At 34.9% G+C, this 25,927-nt stretch overlaps 2 protein-coding genes across 10 annotated transcripts in view; both read right to left on the bottom strand.

Moving 5' to 3' along the window:
• LOC139961242 (ubiquitin carboxyl-terminal hydrolase BAP1-like) overlaps positions 1–25,927 on the bottom strand; it is a 228,619-nt gene that overhangs the window by 106,333 nt on the left and 96,359 nt on the right. The gene's annotated exons all lie outside the window — the stretch shown is intronic.
• The window catches only part of LOC139961241 (calcium-dependent secretion activator 1-like), a 100,051-nt gene that overhangs the window by 46,151 nt on the left and 27,973 nt on the right, over positions 1–25,927 (bottom strand). For all 9 annotated transcript variants that reach the window (XM_071960317.1, XM_071960316.1, XM_071960318.1 and 6 more), the window contains exons 3-4: positions 12,579–12,704; positions 1,975–2,055 (exon numbers count right to left, since the gene is read on the bottom strand). In XM_071960317.1, coding sequence (XP_071816418.1) covers positions 1,975–2,055; positions 12,579–12,704 — 207 coding nt within the window. The remainder of the gene's footprint in view (positions 1–1,974; positions 2,056–12,578; positions 12,705–25,927) is intronic.

Consider the following 25,927-nt stretch of genomic DNA (forward strand, 5'->3'; position numbering starts at 1 on the left):
AGATCATTACATATATACAAGTTTAGTATTAATGTCACATATCCAAGCCTGGAAAATGTGTTTTAGACTCAACCACATGAATTTCATTTCAGATACTTAATGTGTGGGCTACAAATATTGTGTATAAAATACATTGGAAAGACTTCAAAGGTTTTTTATACCAATAATCAATTTATACTTGAATCATCTAATTTATCCTTTTTCTTAAAATACCTTTAAACATCTGGTAATGTGACAAGGTCTATTGAATCCCAATTCTCATGTTCTGAAATTTTTTAGCAATTTGTCGCATATATGCCATAATATGGAGACGACACTTGTGACAATTAGTATCACCTTGTTGAATTAGAAACAATGAAATATGTAAATTCTGGAAGGTACAAAGGTCATAACGACGGAAAATATGAAGGAACAGCCGCACGTATTATATATTTTCCCATATAAAACTAGATGATAATACTCCATCAAGTATTAGTTAAATGCTACTAGTCTCTTGTATCATTCATTAAAGAAGAAGAAGAAAAAAGACATGAAAAAATAAGAGAATTTTGAATAATTTATAGCTTGCTGCAGTGCTTGGTGTAATCATATTATAGCTATTACATGTCTTTCTGTTTCTTTAAAATATTAATAAATTACTCAGTGGTAGGTTTGGTAGGCTGGTACAGTAAGTTCTAGCTACCTGACTAGTACGTGTTTTCAATGTGCTTATCGATGTAGGTCGAGTAATTGCCTCAAGAATTAGACCCGACTTTGCAATTTACTGCCGGAGTTGAATGCGGCGACCGCAGAATAATGTTTCATTATCATCAAGGATGGATCTAGAGAGGAAATTTCAAGCAGAGTATAACTCTGAGAGGCTCAGAAGCTATTAAGCTGATTTACATCGGTTGTATTGTAACACGTTACACGAAACGCAGTCTCCCCGAAGCTCACTTATATGTATGTAATAAAGAATGATGCATTGTGGGTCTCTGTATTATAGTATCAGTTTCCAAATTGACCTAAATTGAAAGTATGGCTGTGATAGAATGATACCTACATTATCTGTCTGGAAGTGTACTAGTTTATGTACAAGCTGTTGATCGAGCCAGATAAAGCAGACTGTATGATGTAATAGAATGGTGCATTATGGGTCTCTGAATCGGAATGATACCTACATTATCTGTCTGGTAGTGTACTAGTTTATGTACAAGATGTTAATCGAGCCAGATAAAGCTGACTGTATGATGTAATAGAATGGTGCATTATGGGTCTCTGAATCGGAATGATACCTACATTATCCGTCTGGAAGTGTACTAGTTTACGTACAAGATGTTGATTGAGCCAGATAAAGCTGACTGTATGATGTAATAGAATGGTGCATTATGGGTCTCTGAATCGGAATGATACCTACATTATCCGTCTGGAAGTGTACTAGTTTACGTACAAGCTGTTGATCGAGCCAGATAAAGCAGACTGTATGATGTAATAGAATGGTGCATTATGGGTCTCTGAATCGGAATGATACCTACATTATCTGTCTGGAAGTGTACTAGTTTACGTACAAGATGTTGATTGAGCCAGATAAAGCTGACTGTATGATGTAATAGAATGGTGCATTATGGGTCTCTGAATCGGACTGATACCTACACTATCCGTCTGGAAGTGTACTAGTTTACGTACAAGATGTTGATTGAGCCAGATAAAGCTGACTGTATGATGGTATGACGGTAGATGGAAGAAAGACAAGTGAACATTGACCTGGAGGTGGGTAAGTGGGGGCATAGTGCTAAAATTATTACCAAATTTCATAGGATAGGTAGATTGGAATGCATATTATATACATATATATATATATATTGATTGGAGAGACTATTAGGATTTAGTCTGGAAAGTAATTAAGAGAGGGTTGAAATAAATTCTGCCATATCATTGGATCAGTCTTTGAAGAAATCATCAGTAAGTGAAGGGAACACTAAATAATATAGTTACCCTAGCCAGAGTCTCTGCTTGTTGAAGTCTTCCATCCAGCTCTCTCCGTATTTGAGAAGCTTGTTCGTCTGCATTGTCCAGCTGCCAAAAACACAAAAAAGGAAAATGAATAAAATTATGGATAATTTTTTTGTGGTGAAATACTTATTATTATTATACAAATTTCTATAGCGCCTTTTCCAATCAGAAATTGCTCTAAGGCGCTTTACAGTAAAATACATACAAACATGATACACAAATATATACAAATCGATAATGTAAGGTATAAATAGGGTAGAAAATTTGTTATTTACAATCTGACAATTAATTGTATAAAAACTGCAAATGGGAAATAAAAAATTATATATACAAATTCTTAAAATTTAACATATATATATGTGTATAATTTTAAATTTTAAAAGCGCTATAAATGCATTTTCCTGATGTAAGTTGCAATTGGATTGAGGTTCATTCTAAATGTTAAATGCCAAGAAAATGATAAAATGCCCTGTACACAGTGCACAATTATAGAATTCTGAGCCAGTGAAAAGCAGACGTTACATAAGAGCAAAGAAAAAGTCAATAGAGAGGATGATAAAATACTTTGAACACCATAGCTTTAGCTGGATCACATAACAATGATTTAATTGTACACTCTGTTGGATTCAATTATTACACAGAAGATATATATCTATGCTACTGTATGCATATATCAGAGATGAAATGCATAATTGATTTCCCATGGAAAGTTTAGGATTGGTACAATAAAATGAAGATTGCTAGAATACACACATATACATATATATATATATATATATATATACATATGTATCTATATAGAAAATCCCTGTGTCGGAATTGAAGAATATACAAAGTATACCACAAAAAAAAAATACCAACCCCCCACCCAAAAATAACAAAACAGATGGTTGCATCTAGGTAAGTTCTTGAAATCCAACAAAGTAATTTATTTCCAGAATATTTCGGAACCAGCTGGTTCCTTTCTCAGCTCCATATATCCTTTGTTTGGTTGGTGTCTATCTTGGCGCAGAGGTATAGGTGAGAATTAGTTGAGACTAGTGGAACACGACTTAATTGTTACTCAGTTTCACGCGTTGAGCGATCACCAGCCAACTATATAAAAGTATCTCCTACGAGATCCGACTTTAGGAATCACAAATGACTTCGAGTTGGTTAGCATCATGTTTGATATCAAGAATAAGGCAAATATGTCACCAAAAACAGAACTAGTATTGTTTGATACAGGTGAAAGATGCCTACAGTGGAATTACAACCTTCCTAACCGGTTTCAAACCTCTGGACATACAATCAGCCTACTCTGTGGTTAGGGTTTCCGCATATAAAGCGGGAGGCCCCGGGTTCGAATCCCGGTGGAGGCTGGAAGTTCTTTCACTGTTCAGGATTTCCAACACACTACAATTTCAATTATATATATATTACGTTTTCAATAGTGTGTATAGTGTGTGTATAGTCAATAGTACATATATATATTTTGTTTTCAATATTGTGTATAGTGTGTAGTGTTTCAATTATAAATATATATATATATTACGTTTTCAATAGTGTGTATGGTGTGTATAGTGTGTAGTATGTATAGTGTGCATAGTGTGCATAGTGTGTATAGTGTGTTTAGTGTGGATACGTGTGTGCCTGTCAATATATTGGTAATTAAGGTATCTCAATGCAGGAAGGAAATTACAAAGGTTCATGTATATATATTTGACCACACCGGCCATTGGTTAGATGAATTTCTCTGTACCTCTGTACCCAGCCAACAGCTTAATTCACAATCTAGTGAATGTGTCAGACCATAAAGCGTTAAACTACATTTATTAGCTATTAGTCTATCTGCAAACTCTCCATCTGTAAACATATGATACTGTCTGTAAACACCCTCAGCGTCACTCGCGCCTATTAGTGCCCACTGAGTTGCAAACACCCTCAGCGTCACTCGCGCCTATTAGTGCCCACTGAGTTGCTACAGCTCAATATCTTCTCAACGATGAATATACTCGCCGGTATTGATTTGCACTTCAGCCTTGTACTTAATTCACTGATAGCAATGGTATTGTTCATGTACTGCACTGCATAGAGACTCAGTTTTTTTGCCAAAAAGAATTGGCCTCTTTATTTCTTAAGTTTGGACATGAGGAATATTTCAAGTTACAACAGATATCATAAAAATATTGTTTAAGCCTCTCCACTTTTTATTATAAACCTAGAAACTGTCTTTTTATTTCTTAATTTATTCAATATTTGCTGTCGTATAGTTTGGCAATCATATGGAAGTTAGTTATAATTTAGAATGCCATGGACATATTAGGAACATGAGGAATATTTCAAGATACCATAGATATCATAAAAATATTGTTTAAGCCTCTCTAGTTTTTATTATAAACCTAGAAACTGTCTTTTTATTTCTTAATTTATTTTCTGTCCAAAGGTTTGGCAATTATATGGATGTTACTGATCATTTAGAAAGCCATGAACATTTTAGGAACATGAGGAATATCTCAAGTTACAATAGATATCATAAAAAAAATTGTTTAAGCCTCTTCACTGTTTATTATAAAGCTAGAAACTGTCTTTTTTTTAAAAATTTATTTGCTGTCCTATGGTTTGGCAATCATATGGAAGTTAGTGTAATTTAGAATGCCACGGACATATTAGGAACATGAGGAATATATCAAGTTACAACAGATATCATAAAAATATCGTTTAAGCCTCTTCACTTTTTATTATAAACCTAGAAACTGTCTTTTTATTTCTTAATTTATTTGCTGTCGTATAGTTTGGCAATCATATGGAAGTTATTTATAATTTAGAAAGCCATGAACAATTTAGGAACATGAGGAATATATCAAGTTACAACAGATATCATAAATATGTTGTTTTCAAGCCTCTTCACTTTGCTCATTATAAACCTAGCTTGGTAAATAACAGAATATAGAGGGCAAAAAGAGGTATAGTGAAATTTCATGTTTAAACAAAATTCCCACCTTGTTTTGCACAGTCTTCACCCTACGCCTACATTAAAGTAGTTCTGCTAGCCTATCAACAGGATATATATTGTAAGGTTTTCATTGCAACTTGACTTTTTTTCCTGACCAACCAGTAGCCACTAGATTTCAAAGTGACACTATAGTTCACAATCTAGTTTTTTTACTTGTTTACTTTCATAGGTTGTCTGCATGGCTGACCCTAAAAAATTGATCAAAGAACTTTCTATTTGTACCAAATCATAATATTACTTGGATTTTTGAGTTTTGAAGAAAGAAAAACCCAAGTTCTTAGAAGAAGACACAAACCCAACAACCATCATCATTGGTCTGTGTGATAGAGATGACAAACAGATAGGGAACATCTTATTCCATTCAATGGGAGATATTAAAGCTTCACTGTTCCTTTACACACACACACACACACAATTTAGGAGGAAGATTTAAACATGTCTAAACAAGTCTAAACATGACATCATCAAGCCACAAGTGCTTCAATTGGTGTATAATTTCCTTTATTTATTACAATGTTTTATTTTCAATAATGGAGATTGGGTTTTGCAAATGCTGCATTTTAAACTATACTGAAGTTATCAATGTGATCTCATTATGACATTGGTTTGTTTCAGTGTCAACAATGTTAACATTATAGTTGAAAATATGAAGAAGGAAAAGAAAAGGGACAGTAAAAAGGTTTCAGATCCTTGTGGCATTATGACATCACAAACACACAACATGATAGCCCCTGGTAACAACTTGGTAAAACCTGGAATATCTCCATAATGCAACATTTTTCTTAGCTGTTTGATGGAGTTATTCATCAAAAAGATTTCTATCATATAAGCTAAAGATGATAGTGGGTTTGTGTCTCCTTAAAGTATTGAGCCTCAAGAAACAGTGTCTCCAGAAGGAAGCTAATAATCCGAAACATTTTCACCAATCATGTAGGGTACCTCATATCATACTCTTTCCTAATGTTTCCCCTATTGCTCACGAAAAGTGTAGTGTTCTTCCTGAATGGTAGATTCAGAAGGAGGTGTAAGTGGGCGGTGCCCAGGGAAGGGGGCAGGGCGCAGAGCTAAAACGTTCCAATGTGTAGTTAGGTAGATGGGATAGTGCAGATGTGGAGTGGGAGACAGGTAAGAGAGGAGTGAAGTAAATACGGTAGTTACAAGCCCTAAACCTTTTCCAGGATGAGTCTTTACCATCATTTTTGGGCGATAATGTCACCTGTTTAATTCTGCCCTGATTTTTATGCTATTCACGCAATTTCCCACTATTTTATCCAAATTTCTAGATTCCCTTCCATAACAACATCACTGTCATGCTGTAACCCTACCGATTCTATTCAGCATATATGTGCTCATTTGGAATTAAGCTTTACCAAAGCTCTCTCCATTGCTCGATCTAGAGGAAAATTGACATAGTTTTGCAAAATGTTACAAAGCAAGCAAAACAGAAAATTTCATCACCTTAAAAATGCGCCCTTAGAGACGGCCTCACGAGGCCCTTAGTCTGAAACAGGTTTTTGCATGAATTTGTAGATATTTTTTGACTGCTTCAATTCTGTTTTTTTTCTCTTTGGATAGTATCATCACACTGCCATATTATTGTATAGATTGAAGGAAGCCTCCAAGTGATGGAGACTTGGCCTCAGGAAGTAAAATGACTTTTAGCTGATAAAGCGTACTATTTTGCCTTTTTGTCCCTTTCACTTTTAAAGGAGTTAGAGAACCTGGCACTTGAAGTACATACTGTAGTTGTGAATACAACAGGTTAGAATAATTGCTAAAAGATGCAAAGATTAAAACAATCAAAAGGGCAGCAAATTTAGATATTTCATTTACAGAGATGAATTAGCATTCATAAATGAAATGGTAGGTTTTCAAATATCTGATGGTTTTAATTCTTTTGAAGATGACTTTATAGATGAAAGCTTGAGACAGGGCGGTTGGAACATGGAAATTGATCGATACTTTAGAATAAATTCGAAAATTTAGTCATTTGGCGTAAATCTTTGTCAAGCTATCAGAGATATCTCCTACAACTGCATGTAGTTGCTCATATGTTATTCCTATAATAATACTATTGGCAAACGATGCCATAATTCTTTGTTATAAAAAATTGCTATCATTAGATTCCTGTGTTTGTTTTTTGTTGTTGTTTTTATTTCTTATCTTTACCTGACTTACATTGCATCAGTGACAATGATAACAAAATGCAAAGAGAATTTGCAAAATTTTGAAAAAGAGTATTAAGATGTGTATTGGACCAATGCGATTCTTGCCACTTGCTCTGCATATATATCTATCCTTCGACTCTGTTTAATATCCATTTTATCTTTAAAAATCACACACTGTTGCACTGATGTGATGAGGTGCATACTTGCCACAAATGTTCAAGGCAATGTATCCTGTAAACATTGGCCAAAAATGTGAAAAAAGTGCAAAATACATACTTGTGTAATCAAGTATTCCTAATCAAATTTAGCTATTTTTATTTTCCCTGTAACAAAACAAAAGATATGAGAACACGAGTTGGACCAAGAAATTTCTTTAGCAAATTATATTTGTTGCACTTTTGTCTGAATTCTCTTCCTTTTAATAATCCATAACTTGTACTTTTTTTTAATACAAACCCTTAAATCTAAAAAAGGATATCTATTACTGAGAGTAATATTAGATTAATAGCAATGTTCATTTTTTGGTTTATATCTATGACAATCTTTGTGTCCACCAACTTAAAAAATATCTAATGTCTGAACATTCAATCTTAACAGCAGAATATTACTTTTCCCCTCGGGCTCGACATTCTTGCTTAAAAATCAATCAGGAGGGAGACTAATTCAAGGTTTCCTACTGTCTACAAATATATTGTAGGTCTTCTCTGCGTTATTCTTTCTTGTTGAGCTGGCTAGACTACTAGACAAAGTATAGACAAATTGGAGATGCTGCTCAGCCCTATATAAAGTAAAGCTGGCTTTATTGACATTTGGCTCACACATCACATTAAAGAAAGATATCTAAATGATAAAAAAAATCATGGAGGGGAAGGGAAGAAAGGAAATACATTTTCAGAAAATAAAAAGAAGGAGTCAAAAGAAGCTGTCGATGAATCATACAAAATTAAGGGAGAGAAAATTGTGACATGGAGTTGTTTAGATTGAATTTCTCTTTCAGCTTGATGGCCCTCTCCGTCAGTCAAACACGGATGAAGTATTAATGACTATGTTCTTCAACTGTCCTTCACCTATGTTTTATTTATTTATTTCTGTTACGATTTGAGACAGCAGTAATCAAGGAACGCAAGACAACAGGATTTAAAACTTGGGGCATCTACACAACCTTCATGGTCAGTTTAATCCCTAATATCAAACCAAGGTGAAAGGTAGATAGACTAGTGACCCTGAGGTACTTTGTAATTTCATCTAGGGTGGTCTTTCACATTCTACTAATGAATTAATTGCATCCATTTCTGTAATGAACCTGGCACAGGAACAACAAATACAGTAGCTCTCTCTCTCTCTCTCTATATATATATATACATACATATATATATATATATACATATTAACTCTTTTATGAGACAGTGTAACATAATTGCAATTTATGTAATTTTCTGTAATGAACCTGGCACAGGAACAACAAATACAGTAGCTCTCTCTCTCTCTCTCTCTCTATATATATATATACATACATATATATATATATATATATATATATATATATATATATATATATATATATATATATATATATATATATATATATATATTAACTCTTTTATGAGACAGTGTAACATAATTGCAATTTATAAGTATGAAAAATAATTATTTTCATCTGGTTACACTTCAACCATGTGACATTTACTATGATCAAAGCAGGTGACAACGCCAACAGCCTGCACAGAAAAGTGTTAAAGCTTCAAATACATATTGACATTGTCTATACTGTGTAGTAAACGTAACTGAGAATTAGCTGACCAAATCAGTAGAAACATCAGATAACATCCTGACTTAAAATGTTGAAGCACTTTGATGTTTTTTATCATGAAACAATTTCATAACATATACATTCTGAAGAAATTTGACTTCCAATAATATCACTCGTTAAATACAAATTGAAGACAAAACACAAATCGTGGTTGGTATTAAGATGCATGATTAGAGAGGACAGAGAAATAAGACATTAAATATCATCTCAATCTTTTGACAGCCTTCCTTCTGCATCCTTTACATTAAACAGACTAAATGTGGCTCTAATATCGGAAGCCACTGAGATGATAATTTTTTTATCTCAGAAAGACAGAAATGATATTTACAGTAGGCATGTTGCAGATTGAGAGGTCTACAGCTCTATAATAGTACAGTAACTAAATATACAGAGAGACTGCATTGCTGAAACACAGCACTGTTTCATGTTCTTATATATTTATGTTTATACTCAGATACAGGCCTTGCCAAGGATGCAATCTTACTTGAAATTCTTGCAAGTGAAAAGAGTCATGTCCTAGATCACGACAAGCTCACAATGTTTGCTTTAATAGAATCTAAATTAGTATTGACTACATAATCCCCTAGCTACAGTGCTTAAAGTTTCTTGACTGGTTACATTTTCATTTGCAATAACCTCAGATAACCTTTGCCCTCGTTTTCTGTTCATCAATTGAGAAGTATAAACACAAACATCCTTTTGCCCACCCTACTACAAATCAATTTACTAGAGCAGAGAGGGTGTGGGGTGAGATTGTGGACTGGGGTTGGAGAAAGAGTGGGAATCTCTCTGAATCCCTATAGAATCTATGCACATCTCTGTCAAGTTGTGGATGACACATCGTAGCAAATTTTCAAGGATACTTTATATGCAGAATTCATTTTTGATGAGATGGAACGACAGTAGGCTACTTCATCTTCCCACCAAAAAAAGTTCCACACAAAGTAAATGGAAGCAGATTCAGACAGATGTTAATACAAGCTCAGAAATCACGCCTTAGACTTAATAATTCGGAATGGCAAATTTGGAAATATGAGTGCAGTAACCATCAATGGGGTATTGGGGGCTCACTGCAAGAATGTCACCAGTTTGTGGACATATGGTAGACTGGAATGTGTATACATGTATAGATGACAGGTCAGAGAGGAACCAATTCCATACAACACATCCACTTAACATACTGTAGGGTGTATATATAAATACAACCTTAACCCTATTCATATATTTATTTGTAACCATAGCGACAAGCTCTGCTTCCTATGGAATTCTTATTTCTCCCTCTATTAACCTATATACTCCCAATGAATTTACCCTCTTTAAAGAATCGCCTACGCTTGAAACCAACACCATAAAGTTGCTATCATTTCCGCAATATGTAAGAATAATATTCACAATTATTCTGTTCGTGTTTTCTGCAAACAGTATTTGGCCTTTTTCTTTCATCAGTTGCATACATTCGTGTATATATATATTCGTGTATATATATATATATATATATATACATATATATTTATACTGTATATATATACTGTATATATATACTGCATATATATATCTATATATCTATATATATATATCTATATATCTATATATATATATCTATATATCTATATATCTATATATATATATCTATATATATATATATATCTATATATCTATATATCTATATATATATATATATATATATATATATATATATATATATATATATATATATATATATATATATATATATATACTTTAATTCGACTGTGACATCATAACCTGACTTGGGATAAATTTAGCTGCCCCTGCTACATCAGTGAACGTGTATATACAGAGTACTTTGCAGTTCAAACAGCTCATTTGCATACAAATTAAAGAGTGGAGTCAGGAGCGGGGAGGAGACGGCGTTATGTGGCCTTTTCCTTTCAAATCAATAACAACTGTGCAAGAATGCAAAAAACCGGTAACGTTAAGTAGGATTAATAACCCGGCGCTCGCTTAACTTGATTCTGAGCTGGATAGAACAAAAGAATGGCCTATTCAAGGCAGGAGGTTTATAGCCAGACTTTGGACGAGTGTTCTGCCTTGGAAATTTATGTATCGATATATCGGTAAGAACACAAAACCAACCAGTTAGCTCAACCTGAAGATTCTTTTAGCAGAAAAACATTAGCACTAAATTGGGAAAGTACACTTATTTGTGTGTACTGGTGGATGCGACTGTAAACCCCCCTGCGTGTATTCATCTACAATTCAAGACGTCATCGACAGGCTACCTTCAGAGGGAGATGAATGCCACAAAATGTTATCGACATTACCATCAAACAGAGAGGGGTGGGGAATAGGTGAGGGGGAGGGGCAGGGGAAGGGAAGTCACACATTTATCTGTGCCAAATTTTGTCAATTCGTGATACTTATAATTTAGGACACATGTTGCCATGACAGCAAATTGATGTCATCTACTGTACAGATCCTGCAGGAGAGCAATTCTGTCTTAAATTGTTATATAATAATTAATGGTCATATTTGTCAAAATGAAAAAGAAAGGAAAACACTTGTTCAACTGCGGAAAAATATCAGTTTCGATGTGTCTCCATACACTTTGTAGTTATAAAAGGAAGATTTGAACAGGTCTATAAGGATCCACTATTGCAAGTATATTAAATCCTTCTCATTGTAAACAGAGGTAATACACGAACCACCCTCTATGATTTCTTTCATATACATTTTCATTGTTGAAGTTGTGAGTTTAGGTACTGTACAGCCTGGACCTCAACCATGCAAGTTTCCCAGATGAGAGCCTATATCAATAACACTGCACAAATTCATATATTACCAAGGCAATTTATATATTACGAGTGCAATTTATATATCATCAAGGCATTTTATATATTACCAGTGCAATTAATATATTATCAGGGCATTTTATATATTACTAGGGCAATTTTTTGGTTTTAAGGATTTTTCGGTTTGTCTCTTGGACGTCTAGGTCTTACCATGTTGTTGATCAAAAACAACAAATTCGTTTGTCCGAAAACTTGTACCAAGTTAACAATGAAAGATAAGAGTAATGTGTAGGGTTGGTGACTAGAACACCATCATTGGGCCAATAAAACTCCCTTCCATTTGATATCAATATCTCCAAAATGATGGAGGGTGATAACATTTTGTCATTTTGGCGTGTGTCACTACAATGCAATCTCAATTTGACGAAACATACAATCGTCCGTCGGATGACCTCCAAAGATGATTTTGGTTGTTGGAACAGACATTCGGTCGACCACCAAATTAGGCTTTGACTACTCTTAAGTGGATCCTAAACAACATCAGACCAATCTTACAGTAAATGTATTCCAGTGTGCTTACAGTTACAATTTAAATCTTATGTGGAGATGTGGTAACCGAGGAGTTGCTTAAGAAAACTCTTCCTGTTCTGTTGAGTGTCCATTTCACACGATCATCACCGGGTAAAATACAAGCAATTACCTGAAGGTTGTAGATCAATGCAATATTTGTGCGCTACAACGTAGAAAAACATATTTCCAAAAAATTCAATTAAAATCTGAGACAAAGGGGAACAAAAACAATAGATATATATTAATAACATCACTATATGTATATTACCTACCTGGCAAGCATTGAAAAGCAGCTGATGTTCAAATTTCTTGACACCTAGAATGTTCTGGAACATCTCATAGAGTTGTTCTTTGCTGAGGATGAGCTCAGAGGCAGCTGATGTAGAAAGGCGCTGTGGCTGTAGAGATGAAGAGAAAACAAAAACTGGTGCTATTTATTGGTACTATAAAACTATACTTTAATAACCCAGTCAATTATTCATATCACTGTAAAGAGAATCATGCATTAGTAAAATGTAATTGGAAGACTTTAAAGGCTTTCAAATTGCAGATGATTTTGTCCCCATAGAAACTGTTGTTGTTTCCATGATCTACCAGTTTTGCTAAAGAGGAGAGTGGGGAAGGGGTTGGAAAAGGGAAGGAGATTATTATCGCTAATATTATTAAGAACATAATTTTCCATAATAAAATGTGTCAGATAGAAACCATACCCAACTTATTGGCTTCAGTTACTCATGATCAAATTGCCTTTATTTGAGTTATATAAATAAAAGTTTGCCTGTTTTGTCACCATGGAATCTGGCCTTGGTTAAATTTGTCTACAAAAATGGGTACCTTTGGCATAAAGTAATAACAAAACAAAACAATAAAACTGTTCTTTGTAAAAGCTTATTGGATTTCTTTATACTGCAGCTCAGTCATTGAGGAAGATGGCATGGCAACTACCATGTCAACTGTCATGGCAACATGGCAACTACCATGGTAATTGTCAATAGGATTTGCCATTAAAGGTATCACTTTGCAATGTAACTTCCTTTTTTCAACAAATATTTGATTTCAGGCAAAGCTGTTCATAATGTAATTTCTCAAATTATGTCTGTTCGTTGCCCCAATTTCATGTAGCTTTATATAAATAACAGAGTCACAGATCCATGCTCAGTTAATGCTTAAGGATCAGTGCCTATTTATGGTGTACTCTTATATAACATTATTGGAAGACTAGACATTAAATGATACAAACTTAAGATACATCCCAATTATGACAGTAAGTACGCAATCAATGATTGCACAATCATTAAATGTATTAAAGGTGTCAGAAGTCATTCTCCTATGTGTCGAAAATGCTACCAATCACTTCCCACCTACCCATCATTCATTTTCCACTCACCCATTTATTTCCCACTCACGTATCATTCATGACCCACTAACTCACGTATCATTCATGACCCACTAACTCACCTATCGTTCATCTCCCACTAACTCACCTATCATTCATCTCCCACTAACTCACCTATCATTCATCTCCCACTGACCCACCTATCATTCATCTCCCACTGACTCACCTATCATTCATCTCCCACTGACCCACCTATCATTAATCTCCTACTGACTCACCTATCATTCATCTCCCAATGACCCACCTATCATTAATCTCCTACTGACTCACCTATCATTCATCTCCCACTGACCCACCTATCATTAATCTCCTACTGACTCACCTATCATTCATCTCCCACTGACCCACCTATCATTCATCTCCCACTGACCCACCTATCATTCATCTCCCACTGACTCACCTATCATTCATCTCCCACTGACCCACCTATCATTAATCTCCTACTGACTCACCTATCATTCATCTCCCAATGATCCACCTATCATTCATCTCCCACTAACTCACCTATCATTCATCTCCCACTGACCCACCTATCATTCATCTCCCACTGATTCACCTTGCACTAGATACACTATAAATTCAGATCCATCCACATAAGATACCTTTTCATGTATAACAAGCACTATTTAGCTTCATATTTTGTAATCTGAGCCAGAGATTCCTAAACCGTTACTGCAAGCACCCAAGATTATAGGTTCAGTTAATATATATTCTGCTTTCAAGTACTTGAGGACTTGTCCTATAATGAAGTCTCAAAATTTCAAATTTTAATGACATCAAAGAAAACCATCATATCCCAAAATTTGACTGATTTGAATATTTTGAGAACAACAAATATCTTTCCTCACTCGAGTCTCATTAGTTTTCCCAAACTATATCATTTGTAATGCTTTAATAGCACTATAGACCCACACACTGACCTACTTCCAGGTCACTGCCCATTTCATCCTCATCAAGAAAGCTGCCATTCTGAGGTATCCCACATAGGCCACAATTTGAGTTTCTTATCGGCATGAATCGAATCCAAATGGTTTCCCAAGTTTTTGAAATTTTGACACATTTCCAAAGAAGAAATTATACTGTACAGCTAGTTCAGTAAATACAAATGCGACATAAACACTACCAAAGCTAATGAAAATGGCGGTTTCTGGTACTTAACGGATGTGGCCGCAAAGAAAAAAGAAGAAGGCTGTCAACGTAATCTATGTTTATTGAAAATGTTCTTTATCAAATACATTTGTTACTTATAGACAAATGAGGTTACTGAACACACCAACCATCTGTTCTATAACTTAATTTACTTGTAGCCATAGTTAATGAGAAAATTTTACAACCTGTTTGGCTGGAAACCAGATTTGAATTAGCTTTGATACCAAAAATGAATCAATCAACCAGCTCATTTACGTCAAGAGATGAGAAAAGCTGAAAGTGTAAACAACCTACTCGTGACAAGCTTATACATTGAAAGGGCAAACAAAAACTAGCGACAAGCTTTTGAAACATGGTTTTAAGGGAGCAAAAAATGCAGAACATTATAAAAAAATTTGCTTTCATGTTCTAAAAATTTCTAAAATTGACTTGGCATGGATTCTAAGGAGTGAAAAACTTGCTGTCTTCACACATCTACTGTACTCCTGTCCACCACAACCTCCCCACTGAATTTAAAGTTCTATAGAACCTAAGGTACCTAAACATCAAATCCATCGTTTTCAAACATTGTTGACTAATTTTCTTTAGTGTCACGTAAACAACGGTGTGTCCAAGAAAAAAAAAAAAAACACATGATTTGTCTGTGAAAAAGTAGTCATTTCTGGTAAATTTATACTGTACTCGTTTCTATTGACATAATTTATGTTGCTTCAAAGGGAGAGGGAGGGGAGGGGGGAAGGTAACTTCTTACAAAGCAATTTGGACTGTCCAGATGTAACAATGGTAACTTATCTTCATATATTAATTCTTTAATCTGGAAAGGATCAATCAATGAACCCACAATTATAGTTAGCTATACATAATATATATAGAATGTGTTTAAAGTGTCTAACGTCCTAAATATCCTTCTTATTTTTGACGTTTTTGCTCCTTTTACATTTATTCATGTTTTTTTAAACTTCAAATTTGAGACTATCAATGTTTAACAAGTGTCATATGTGTAATGAGCTCAGTTTAATGTGCACATTTCTTCCCAAATCCCCCCCCCCCCCATTCCTATTTTTGAAAACATGATCAGATAAATAACAAATGCAGATATGTTGCCATGTTCAGACAAGTAGAAGTAAACTTTGCAACAGAGTACAAAAAAAGAAAGAAAAAACATGGGGCAGAAATAATCAAAGGTCAAAGTTTTTTCAACCAATGAAACCCTAAGGAAAACACTTCAAGTTAAAAGTTACCAACACTTTAAATATTTGTCTCCTGGTAACAGACAAGACTACTCTTGCGGAAGCTAATGATGAAAGACATTTATGGTACACATGATTTGCTTACTACCAATGAAAAAAAGTAAAAAAAATACAACTAGATGATATTATCAGCTCATTCATGGTTGAAACATTCAAAACTAGTCCTAAAGTAGGTCATTGGGGGCACAGTGCTAAAATGTTACCAACTGCAGTTGTAGGCTAGGTAGATTAAGTGCATATGTAGAATAGAGACAGGTATGAGAGGAGTGAAGTAAAATCATTACAAACTAATTACACTACATATTACAAAAAAAGAAAAAGAAAATGAAGAAAAAAACAAAGCTTTGCATTTTAAATCAAACTTGTAACCAACGCATTTTCACCCCCAAAATACTGTGCAACTTGCATGCAAAGATCTTTATTTATCTGGTCAGCCCAGTCTCTACAAACAGTTATGATTGGTAGAGGAATATCCCACAACTTACTGGTTTGGATATTTACAAGTGACAAGCTTACCTGTCTCTGCACAACCTTACCAGGACATTCTAGACATGGTATGACATGGTGCTAGGGTTGTGAGGAGACAGGTAAGCGAGAAGTAAATAACTCAGCTCTGGTTTTGAAGAAGCTAGTGTACAATTAACAAAGACGAAAGGGTCGAGGGTCGAGGGTGTGCGTGTTTTCTCTGGAAGCACGACAGCTAGCATGCAACTATATAGTACAATTGTTAAGTAGTACCTTTGGTGAGGAGCCCTACCGGAACCTGTTATATATTATTTCATTCTATCACAAAATAGTTGGTAACAGCTGCACATCTTCTAACCTGACATATACTGACTTAACATGAGAGATACAGTAGTTAACGTAAAGCAGGCAATATGAAATTTTTGCAAAAAGCTAAACTAAGGAGATAGCAAGCAAAATATCTCATCCAAATAGTTCATATGAACAGAAAGATAAAATCCTGTTGTTTACTTTTTTAGGGGTAAATTGTACTTCAACAACAACATTCAATCTTTCATGAGGAGATGTTTGATAAGATAACTAAAAGCCATTTGTTGATAGATAACCATGTCCGAGAGACAGCAATACATTTATATGTCACAGACACATAGCTACAATCTTCCCTGTTCTCGTCCACCTTACATAAATTGATTGAGTTTCCTGTTTGCAGAGAGGCATCCTTCCCAAGAGAACGGGGGTTGATTCTACTCTTTGTACAGTATGTACATACGTATATATTTATGGCATATAGACTGGCAGATGGCATGTGTACAAACCATACTGTAGGTATAAGACCTCACTGTCAAGGAATAACTTTGAAAAAATCCCACAAAAGAAAACAAAAACATACAAAATAACAACACTTTATATACATAACCTGTATATGACTGCATTTGGTCATGTGATTGCTTATGATCACCTAGCAACCAAGTGGGCCAACTAGGTACAAGAGTATCTTGAGTGCTTTCCCTGTACACATAGGCGTAGGAGCCTCATTTGATTTGGGGGGGCTGTAACGACTTGCCTGAAAAATATAACCAAAATTTTTTCGCGCGCTCCGCGCGCGTTCCACATGTTTATGTGCATATCATATAGGCATCCATCAGTTATTACATCACCTGCCAATAATATAAAATCATTTTCCGTGTTATTACCCTTCCATATTGGTTACAATTATAGGGGAAGTCGTTACAACAATAATGATAATAATAATATAAGTTTAACCATTGAAAACACATTGCAAATTCTTCATCTTTCACTAGGTGCCAGTGGCGGAGCTAGGGGATATTGGTCAGGGGAGGGGGGAGAGAATGGTCTGTAGGGGCGCTTTTGACACTATCTAAGCGGAGCGCCACCACAGGTTGGCGCGGAGCGTACTGAAATTTTTGAGTAAAGTTACTCACTATATCGCCGGAAATGACCCTTTCCGGGCCTTGCTAATTTGCAGATAAACGAAGAATAAATAGGTGTCATTGCCATTTGTCAGAAAATTGCACCAACAAAATGTGACAAATGTCAATAGGTATTTGAGAGCGCAATAAGCAAGTCAATAATCGCGAATAAGTAAAAAGTGGTAAAAAGCTGAAAGGGCGCCAGCAGTCCATTTGAGTCCGTCAGGGGGGCATCCGCCCCCTTTGACTGTATGGACGCTCCGCCACTGGTAGGTGCACGCAAAATTCTCAGCATATTGCCCAAATTTTCACCCAAAAAATTGGGAAAAAAATGCAAATTATTATTCTTTCAGTAGGTGCCCGAAAAAATTCTCAGCATATTGCCCGAATTTTCACCAAAATATTGAAAAACATATTGCAAATTATTATTCTTTCAGTAGATGCCCGAATAATTCTCAGCATATTGCCCGAATTTTCACCAAAAAAATTGGTTGGGGGGGCTGCAGCCCCCCGCCTCCTACGCCTATGCCTGTACATGCATGGAATCATTTAAAAAGACTTATTTGGAGAGGATAGCAATTGGCTATGCTGTCTCTACTGTGCAGATTAGTTGGATAGTAAGTGACAGTGCAAGAACTACAGAATTTGTTAAGTTCAAAATATTCAAAAAAATTGATAAGATCTAGACAGGAATTAAACGAAATGTTCTGATGGTTGGAATTATGACTAAATTTTTTTGAGCACAAGGGAAATGGCCACGACAGGTCAGTGATGTAATACACACTGTCTGTGGGACAAATGAATATATAGATTTATTGCTTTATTTCATCTTACTGTCAATACATACCAAACTTCTACTGTACAAGTACAATGCCTATCGTTGCTGGACGGTCTTAAGTAACTTTTTGTAGATGTGAAATATATTGTACAATAATGCATTGTTATACCATGAAAAGAAAAAAAAAATCATTTTGAAATTTCTACTGTGTCAATTGGCCTTTAGTTTTAAACAGGGATGCAAACTTGAGGATATGGGAACAATAAATGGTAGGTAGATTGGAAGGACGAGGGCAGTGACATAAAGAGGGTCGTTGGGGGTGGGGGGGCACAGAGGGAGAATGTTACCAGTTGTTATAGGCTAGGTAGATTGGGATGCATATGTGTAATTGTAGGGAGGTTAGAGAAGAGTGAAGCCACTGGTAGGACTTTATAAACACAATTGCCACAGATATTTCATCTGCTTTAATATAGAAATTTAGTTTTTTTGAACAAGATGAAATCAAAAAATCAAAAAATTTACATTGGAAAAGCTATCAATAATTATGAAATAAACCAAAATCAGATGTCTCTATGATGGTCTCATCTTACCAACAATAAAATGACAAAACATTTTCATCATGTTTTTTTTTTCTATAATTTACATTACAACAATATTACAAGTCTAGCTGTTTGAAGACAACTTTGCAACTAAATAAATGCAAGTAGCTTCTCTTCAATAGTGATTAACATTCCTAATAGTATTGAAAGGGAATAAAACAGGGGACTGAGGAAAGGGGTTGGCCCTTCCCCCAACCTCCTCTTCCTCGAAAACAAAAGCAGAAAATATTAAAAACTCCCCAATTGCAGACTGCTAAAAAGATCTTATAAAAATTTTACACAAGTTCGATACCCCGTATAACTTGCAGTTATAGGCAGAAACTAACGTGCTGCTTTCCCCCCCCCCCCCCCAACAACAGCAAGGAGAAACCTCTGTACGAAGGTCGTACCAAAAATTATTTTGCAATAATGAAACCATAATCAGTAAAGTACGTTTTTATCCTTCAAATTGTTTACAGTTTCTGCTATCATATCTTGCTTTTAGATATTTGCATTTGATTTATTCTTAAAATGTCATCTTCTAAATGTATTGAACTATGAAATAAAAGCATAGAACCAACATTCCCAAAGTGATTAGATATTTAAAGGAATAAAATATTCTTCTTCTTCTGTCTTTCCCTAACAGGACTATATCCTTGATAAAACGTAATGAGGGTAGTGTAATCCAAAGGTCGTTTATACGAAGTTAGAACAACTTGGTTTTTATATGAATCATGGATTTAGATTAATATTAATATCATCATCGATTTTGTTTTAATGGCGCATTCCAGAGACTTAGCTGTTTGAAAGGTGATTGTCTTGAAAACCAGAACAGCTGTATAGAAAGGTAACTATAACGTACCTGTAGAAATTGTACAATTATACAGAGATCTGTAAATTAAAAAAAATTAAAAATATGTATAGCTTTTCATCATTACAAAGTTAATCATAATTTAACAAAGCTGAGGTTATGACAAATTTCATTCCTCAACCACTTCAAATTAAAAAAATCCAACAAAGTCTCTTCTTTAATAGAAGCAAGACTCAAATGGATCTAAAATTCTACATGAGAGGTCTGATCTTCACATGCTCCTGAACGTGATGTTAGCAATTCACAGAGAAACTCACACAAACCAAGGTATTCATCTAATTAAGTTGCTCTTTCACAGTGCCAATATATATATATATATATATACTCCAGCACCATCAGGAATGACACATCCAGTGAGATGGTTTAAAATACCACACATTAGACAGTAACAGAGGTCTAGCAGATACGCCGCATGTAATAACAGCTACGCACTGCCGGCACTACGCGTAGCAGCCTTGCAGAGTCCACACAGTGTGTGAACTGTAGCATGACTGTAGTACACTGTGGGAGCCATAGCCAAGTAATTAATGGAATTGTACAAGTACTGTGCTACAAACGCCACACAATACTTGCCTACTCGTATTATAGGGAGAGTGCAACTCCATTGAGAGACCATATAATTTTAAAAGCTATCAGAGAAAACAAAAACAAGTTGGGCTCTGAGATCATAACGAATGGAAGAAAAAAAAAATAATTAAGGGATATCTTGTTATAGTTATGAAGGAAAGGAGAAATCGAACAGACAACTGCTGCACTAGCTGCTGTGGCCGTCAAGTGTAGAAAGCATGGAACTGTATTTGATGTATATGAAGCAGTTTAGAGAGTTTGAGTTGATTTCTGCAGTATTGAGGAAAAGAGGATATATACAAGATATCATACAGGAGTGAAAACAGGGTTTTGCAGGGGGGGGGGTGTGGCCTTGGGGTCATTCATGCCAACTCCCATCCATACTCGATACTCTTTTCATGGATACTCCGCCCAGAAAAAAGAAGTATTCGATAAGTAATTTTGCGTTCTGAGGCATATTTAGGCTGTAAATTAGGTCTACATGCAAATTAAGTCTGTGTGTGGGGTTGAATTAAAGGGGGTGGGAGAGGGGGAAGGGGGGATGTGCATCCTCTACTGGATCTGAGGCTGTTATAGAACAATAGGGGGTAGGTGGAGGCAGGAGGAATGAGATGCAAATGGCAAAAGTCAAAAGAGAATGAAAGGGTTTCTATTCAACCTCAAGTATCATGTTAAACTAATTTTGTGTTGACTTTGAGACTGTCTGGTTATTATGCCATAGTCTGCCCTCAAAGAAAAGATTGAAGGTTGCAAGATCAGACGAGTACATCACCTGTCTCTTTAGTACTGTGTGCATTCAAAGAACAAAGACATATGACATCATGTTTGTGAATCACTTCCTTATATTAAACATTAAAGGTTACGGTAAAGTTGCTACTTTAAAACCTCAGTCATTTGTTTGTTAATCTCGTAAATTCACTGATGGATTATTGTTAAATATGTTTTGGTGAGAATGATTCAAAGGTTACAACATATACATAATGCAACTATAATAATCAATACAGCTTTCAGAGGCTTGTATGTACACATTCGTTCTGTATTTCAAAGTATACCCTAAGATTTTGAGAGATGCCGCATATCTGTAACAAATGGACTATACGTTTTTATCGTAATGACACATTGCTATTAATAGACATGACACAAGTACATGCAAACACTTATAGAGCCCTGTACGCAGTACACAACATATTTATTTATTTATGCATGCAGTGTGTACTGTTATATGTTTTTAATTGTTTTGGTTTGCTTTAAAGGTTCTTGAGTTTTTTTTTCAAGTGTTGATTCATTTCGTAGTTTTCTCTACAAGAGTATTTTCCAAATGAGAGGCGCATTTCAAGGGCATTTGAAAATCATTCCTTTATAGTGAAAGCACTGAAGTATACTTATATCTTTTGTAGCGATAAGTTTTGAGCTTTTGAGCAGAAACCGAATTAACAACGGACCATTAACATTATAATAAACTTTGCAATATATATGTGAAAAGCATTAAATTACTTAAATATATGCTCAAGTAGCCACAAGTTTAACCATTGTTGGGAGACAGGTAAGCAAGGAGCAAAGTAAATTTAACAATTCACAAAGAAACATGCTACTAATCCCTATATACTTCATATTTATCAAGTCCACATCTATCAAGTCCCACATCTATCAAGTCCCACATCTTAAGAAGCAAACTAAAATTTCTTAAATTTAAACAGTTCCTCAATACCAGTCATGGGAGAGGGTTGCATGTTGGTTCAAGGGACATGTGCCTAATTATTCAGAATCTCAACATTTATAGTGACAACATTTCCCACCAGTTTGATAACCTCAAACTTCACATACGTCCTGTGTCAAAGTACTCCCCCAAAACAAGGCCAGTTGGACAATACCTACAGACTGTGATCATTTATGCAGCGTTCATTTTGGCGGTCTGTTTTCTAATATTTAGAAGTTTATAAAGCAATCCCTGTTTGCTCATGGATGCACAATTCTTATACAAAGATATCACCCCAACATTACAATTAGCAGCAGTATACACTAGAATTCTTCCAGAAAGTATCCTTCACAACGATTCAATTGCATGTATATGCAAGTGAACACCATTGTTTAGATTTACATTAATATATATATTCTGTTATTTGATGAGGTTATACACTGTGTGAGTCATTTCTATGACATCACAAGTTATACAGACACAACCAAATCAATTTTATAAATTTAGGGCATTGATTAGTGACCTTTTAACATTTGGCCTTGGCTATATGTGACAATTTCAATTTAGCCAATCAGGTTTTGATTTTTTACCATATATACTGTATGTCATTACATAAATGTCAAGAATAAATTAACAGATTAAATAATTCAGAAATTGCTCACTGCTCACTTACCACATAAAGGTCATCAGTAGTATTACACAACATATGATAGAAAATTGAAATAAGGGTGCACCCATGTTGTAACTTTTACAGTAACTAACAACAAATGTACAGTAACTATCAACCTCGAAAGGTTTCCCTTAAAAAAATGAAACATAAAAAAAAAATTAAAAAAAAGAAGGGAAAAAAAAGAAGTGAAGACTCCTCAATGTGATGTGAATGATTTGAATGTCAAATTTGCCTTTGATTACAGAGATTTTACAAAAAAAAAAAAAAAATTTGTTGGCAAATTAAGTAGACCATTGCATTTGTATATCAAAATTGTCCATTTTTGCATATATATATATATGCCATACAAGACAACTTATTATTCCTTGCTCTGGACTGTACAATATTTCAATAATTGTTACATTATGGTACGTTACATACATTGGCGAACAGTGCGCACTTCATCTTATAGCACATATATCAGTGTTGAGAATCACTACAGGCTCTATGAAGCACATTCATATCTAAGGACACTTGTACTTTAATAAAACTAGGCTATCAAAATAAGAGGCAAGGGCATATTTACTTTCATCTCAAGTTACAACATTGATAAAACCGACTAACATATGGAAGAGGCCAGAAATTGTGCAGTACTTAGCCTGATGAATTTGGACAACAATTTGCATGCTTTCATGTTGTGTACATTTTCAACCCACACAAACCCCGCCCACGCCCGACGCCTCCATTTCCTTTTAATTTGACGAATGGTTTTGCTGAATTATAATGTATAGATATAATCAAATAAGGATAAAAAATTAATAAAACAATTATGGAATGAAAAGTGCATAGTAAGGTTAAGTAGAATTTAGAACATTTTAATTTTCGGATTTAACGCTCTCAATTTCTCTCTCCTCCCCTTGTTTTATTGCCAAATGGTTATGCTGATGTATAATGTACATATGTACATAAGAAACAGGTACAAAATTCAGTTTGGAAATAACAGTGAATGAATAGGGTAGAGCACGGTACAGGGAATTATCAAATTTTCACTTTTAGGTTTAATGCAATAGCCTACAATTGATGATAATTTCCTTTTTATTAATAGCTTATATTGTCCAATGTATTTACAAAAGCTTTGCAGATTGACTCTCACATGATTTTATGTTCACTTGGATAGAGTGGCAAAGGTAACATTGAATATTAATCAAATGAATCTATCATTTCCATTAGAAATACAACTAGAACCACACCATTAAAATCTAACTCTAATGTGATTGGTATTATTATTGAATAATTTCCCTTTTATTTTGGCTTCTAAATAAATCTACCTGTCAACTACAATATTTTTACAAAAAAAAAAAACAAACAAATCATTACTGTACTCCTTTGTAAGGAATTTTTTACTTCTTCCAAGTTGACAAGTAACTTTCAGTTCAAATGATGCCTCTAAAGATAGATCTGCATAGACAGTATATGCATAAAAAAATAACATAAGAATAAACAAGTCACATGGAATGAAATACGACCATTATACCAAAATTCATGATTAACCGAAGTTCTTTGAAAATATATCATAAAATTTTGAGAGGTTGGATGAATCATTCAATATTGACTGAAACGTTACAACAATATAACCTCATGACGAGTTCTTCAGATGGCTTTGTGATATACTGCATCTACTATGGATGAATTAGTGGTTCTCCTGCAACTTAAGGAAATAGATGGTGGAAGTCAAAAAGACAAGAAGAAAGAAACAACAGGAAAAAACATCAAAATGAACCGTTCTGAATGAAGAATTGTGCCCTGACAACTACAAGTGGTATCGGTAGAGTACTGAGAGGCAGTGAGGTGAAGGAAAGTGCATGGTAGGGGGACAAAGTGTCAATTTCTTGTTGGGTTTAGGACGGCCAAGTGAATTGTAGGAAAGTGATCTGGAGATTACAGATTGATATGAAAGTAGCTACCAACTTGGCAACAATAACCTCATCAGAGTTATTGTACTAGATTGAGCAAAATCTGGGAATAAGGTGGGAAGAGTGGTGTGGTAGTGTGGGTGGGGGATGGGTGGGGAGGGGAGAGGGGGAGAAGGCAGGACAGGGATACATGGGTAATTTTTTCATCAGTTGAGGAGGGGCCAAGCTTAGACATAAATGATCTGAAAATCTGATCAAAGTATTATGAATTGTTCAATAGTAGTTTTAACATCATAGTGTACTGGGAAAGGGAGACTGGGTGTGCAAAGGAGGTGGGGTGTGGGTGGGCTCTGGTCAGTGAGGCAAATTAAATAATCACATGCACAAAAGGGGAAATTATCTATAGGGTTGGCAGGACCAAGTGCATTGTGGGAAAGGCAGGGAGCAGGAATTAAGGGAATGAAGAAATTGCCAGTGATCACATTATTACTGAACCATTGCTTAAGAAGAACAACAATAGATAAGGAAGTCCTATAACATGATCAGCCAAATTTGTCTCTGTTGTTCTGCTCTGACAATTGTCAAACATTAGATTTCTGCTCGAGGTCACACTTTCAATATTAAATCCTGAAGTTTACAAATTGGACCCAATAAGCTTAATATTTAAAAATAAAAAGATCACATTTCCCAACCTTCCTAAAGTTCCTATACATTTACCCCAAGTTTTTAATGCAAGAACGTTCACATGAATCAGTGGTGAAGTCTATACAAGAGACATTAATGTACAGAATAGTACATGAATAAACAAGAAAATCTTACAATTCACAGCACAAAATACACATAAAGAATTATGTCAATTCCTGAGTAATACATCGTAAA

This window comes from Apostichopus japonicus, chromosome 20 (genome assembly GCF_037975245.1).
Source record: "Apostichopus japonicus isolate 1M-3 chromosome 20, ASM3797524v1, whole genome shotgun sequence".
Classification (NCBI taxonomy): Eukaryota; Metazoa; Echinodermata; class Holothuroidea; order Aspidochirotida; family Stichopodidae; genus Apostichopus; species Apostichopus japonicus.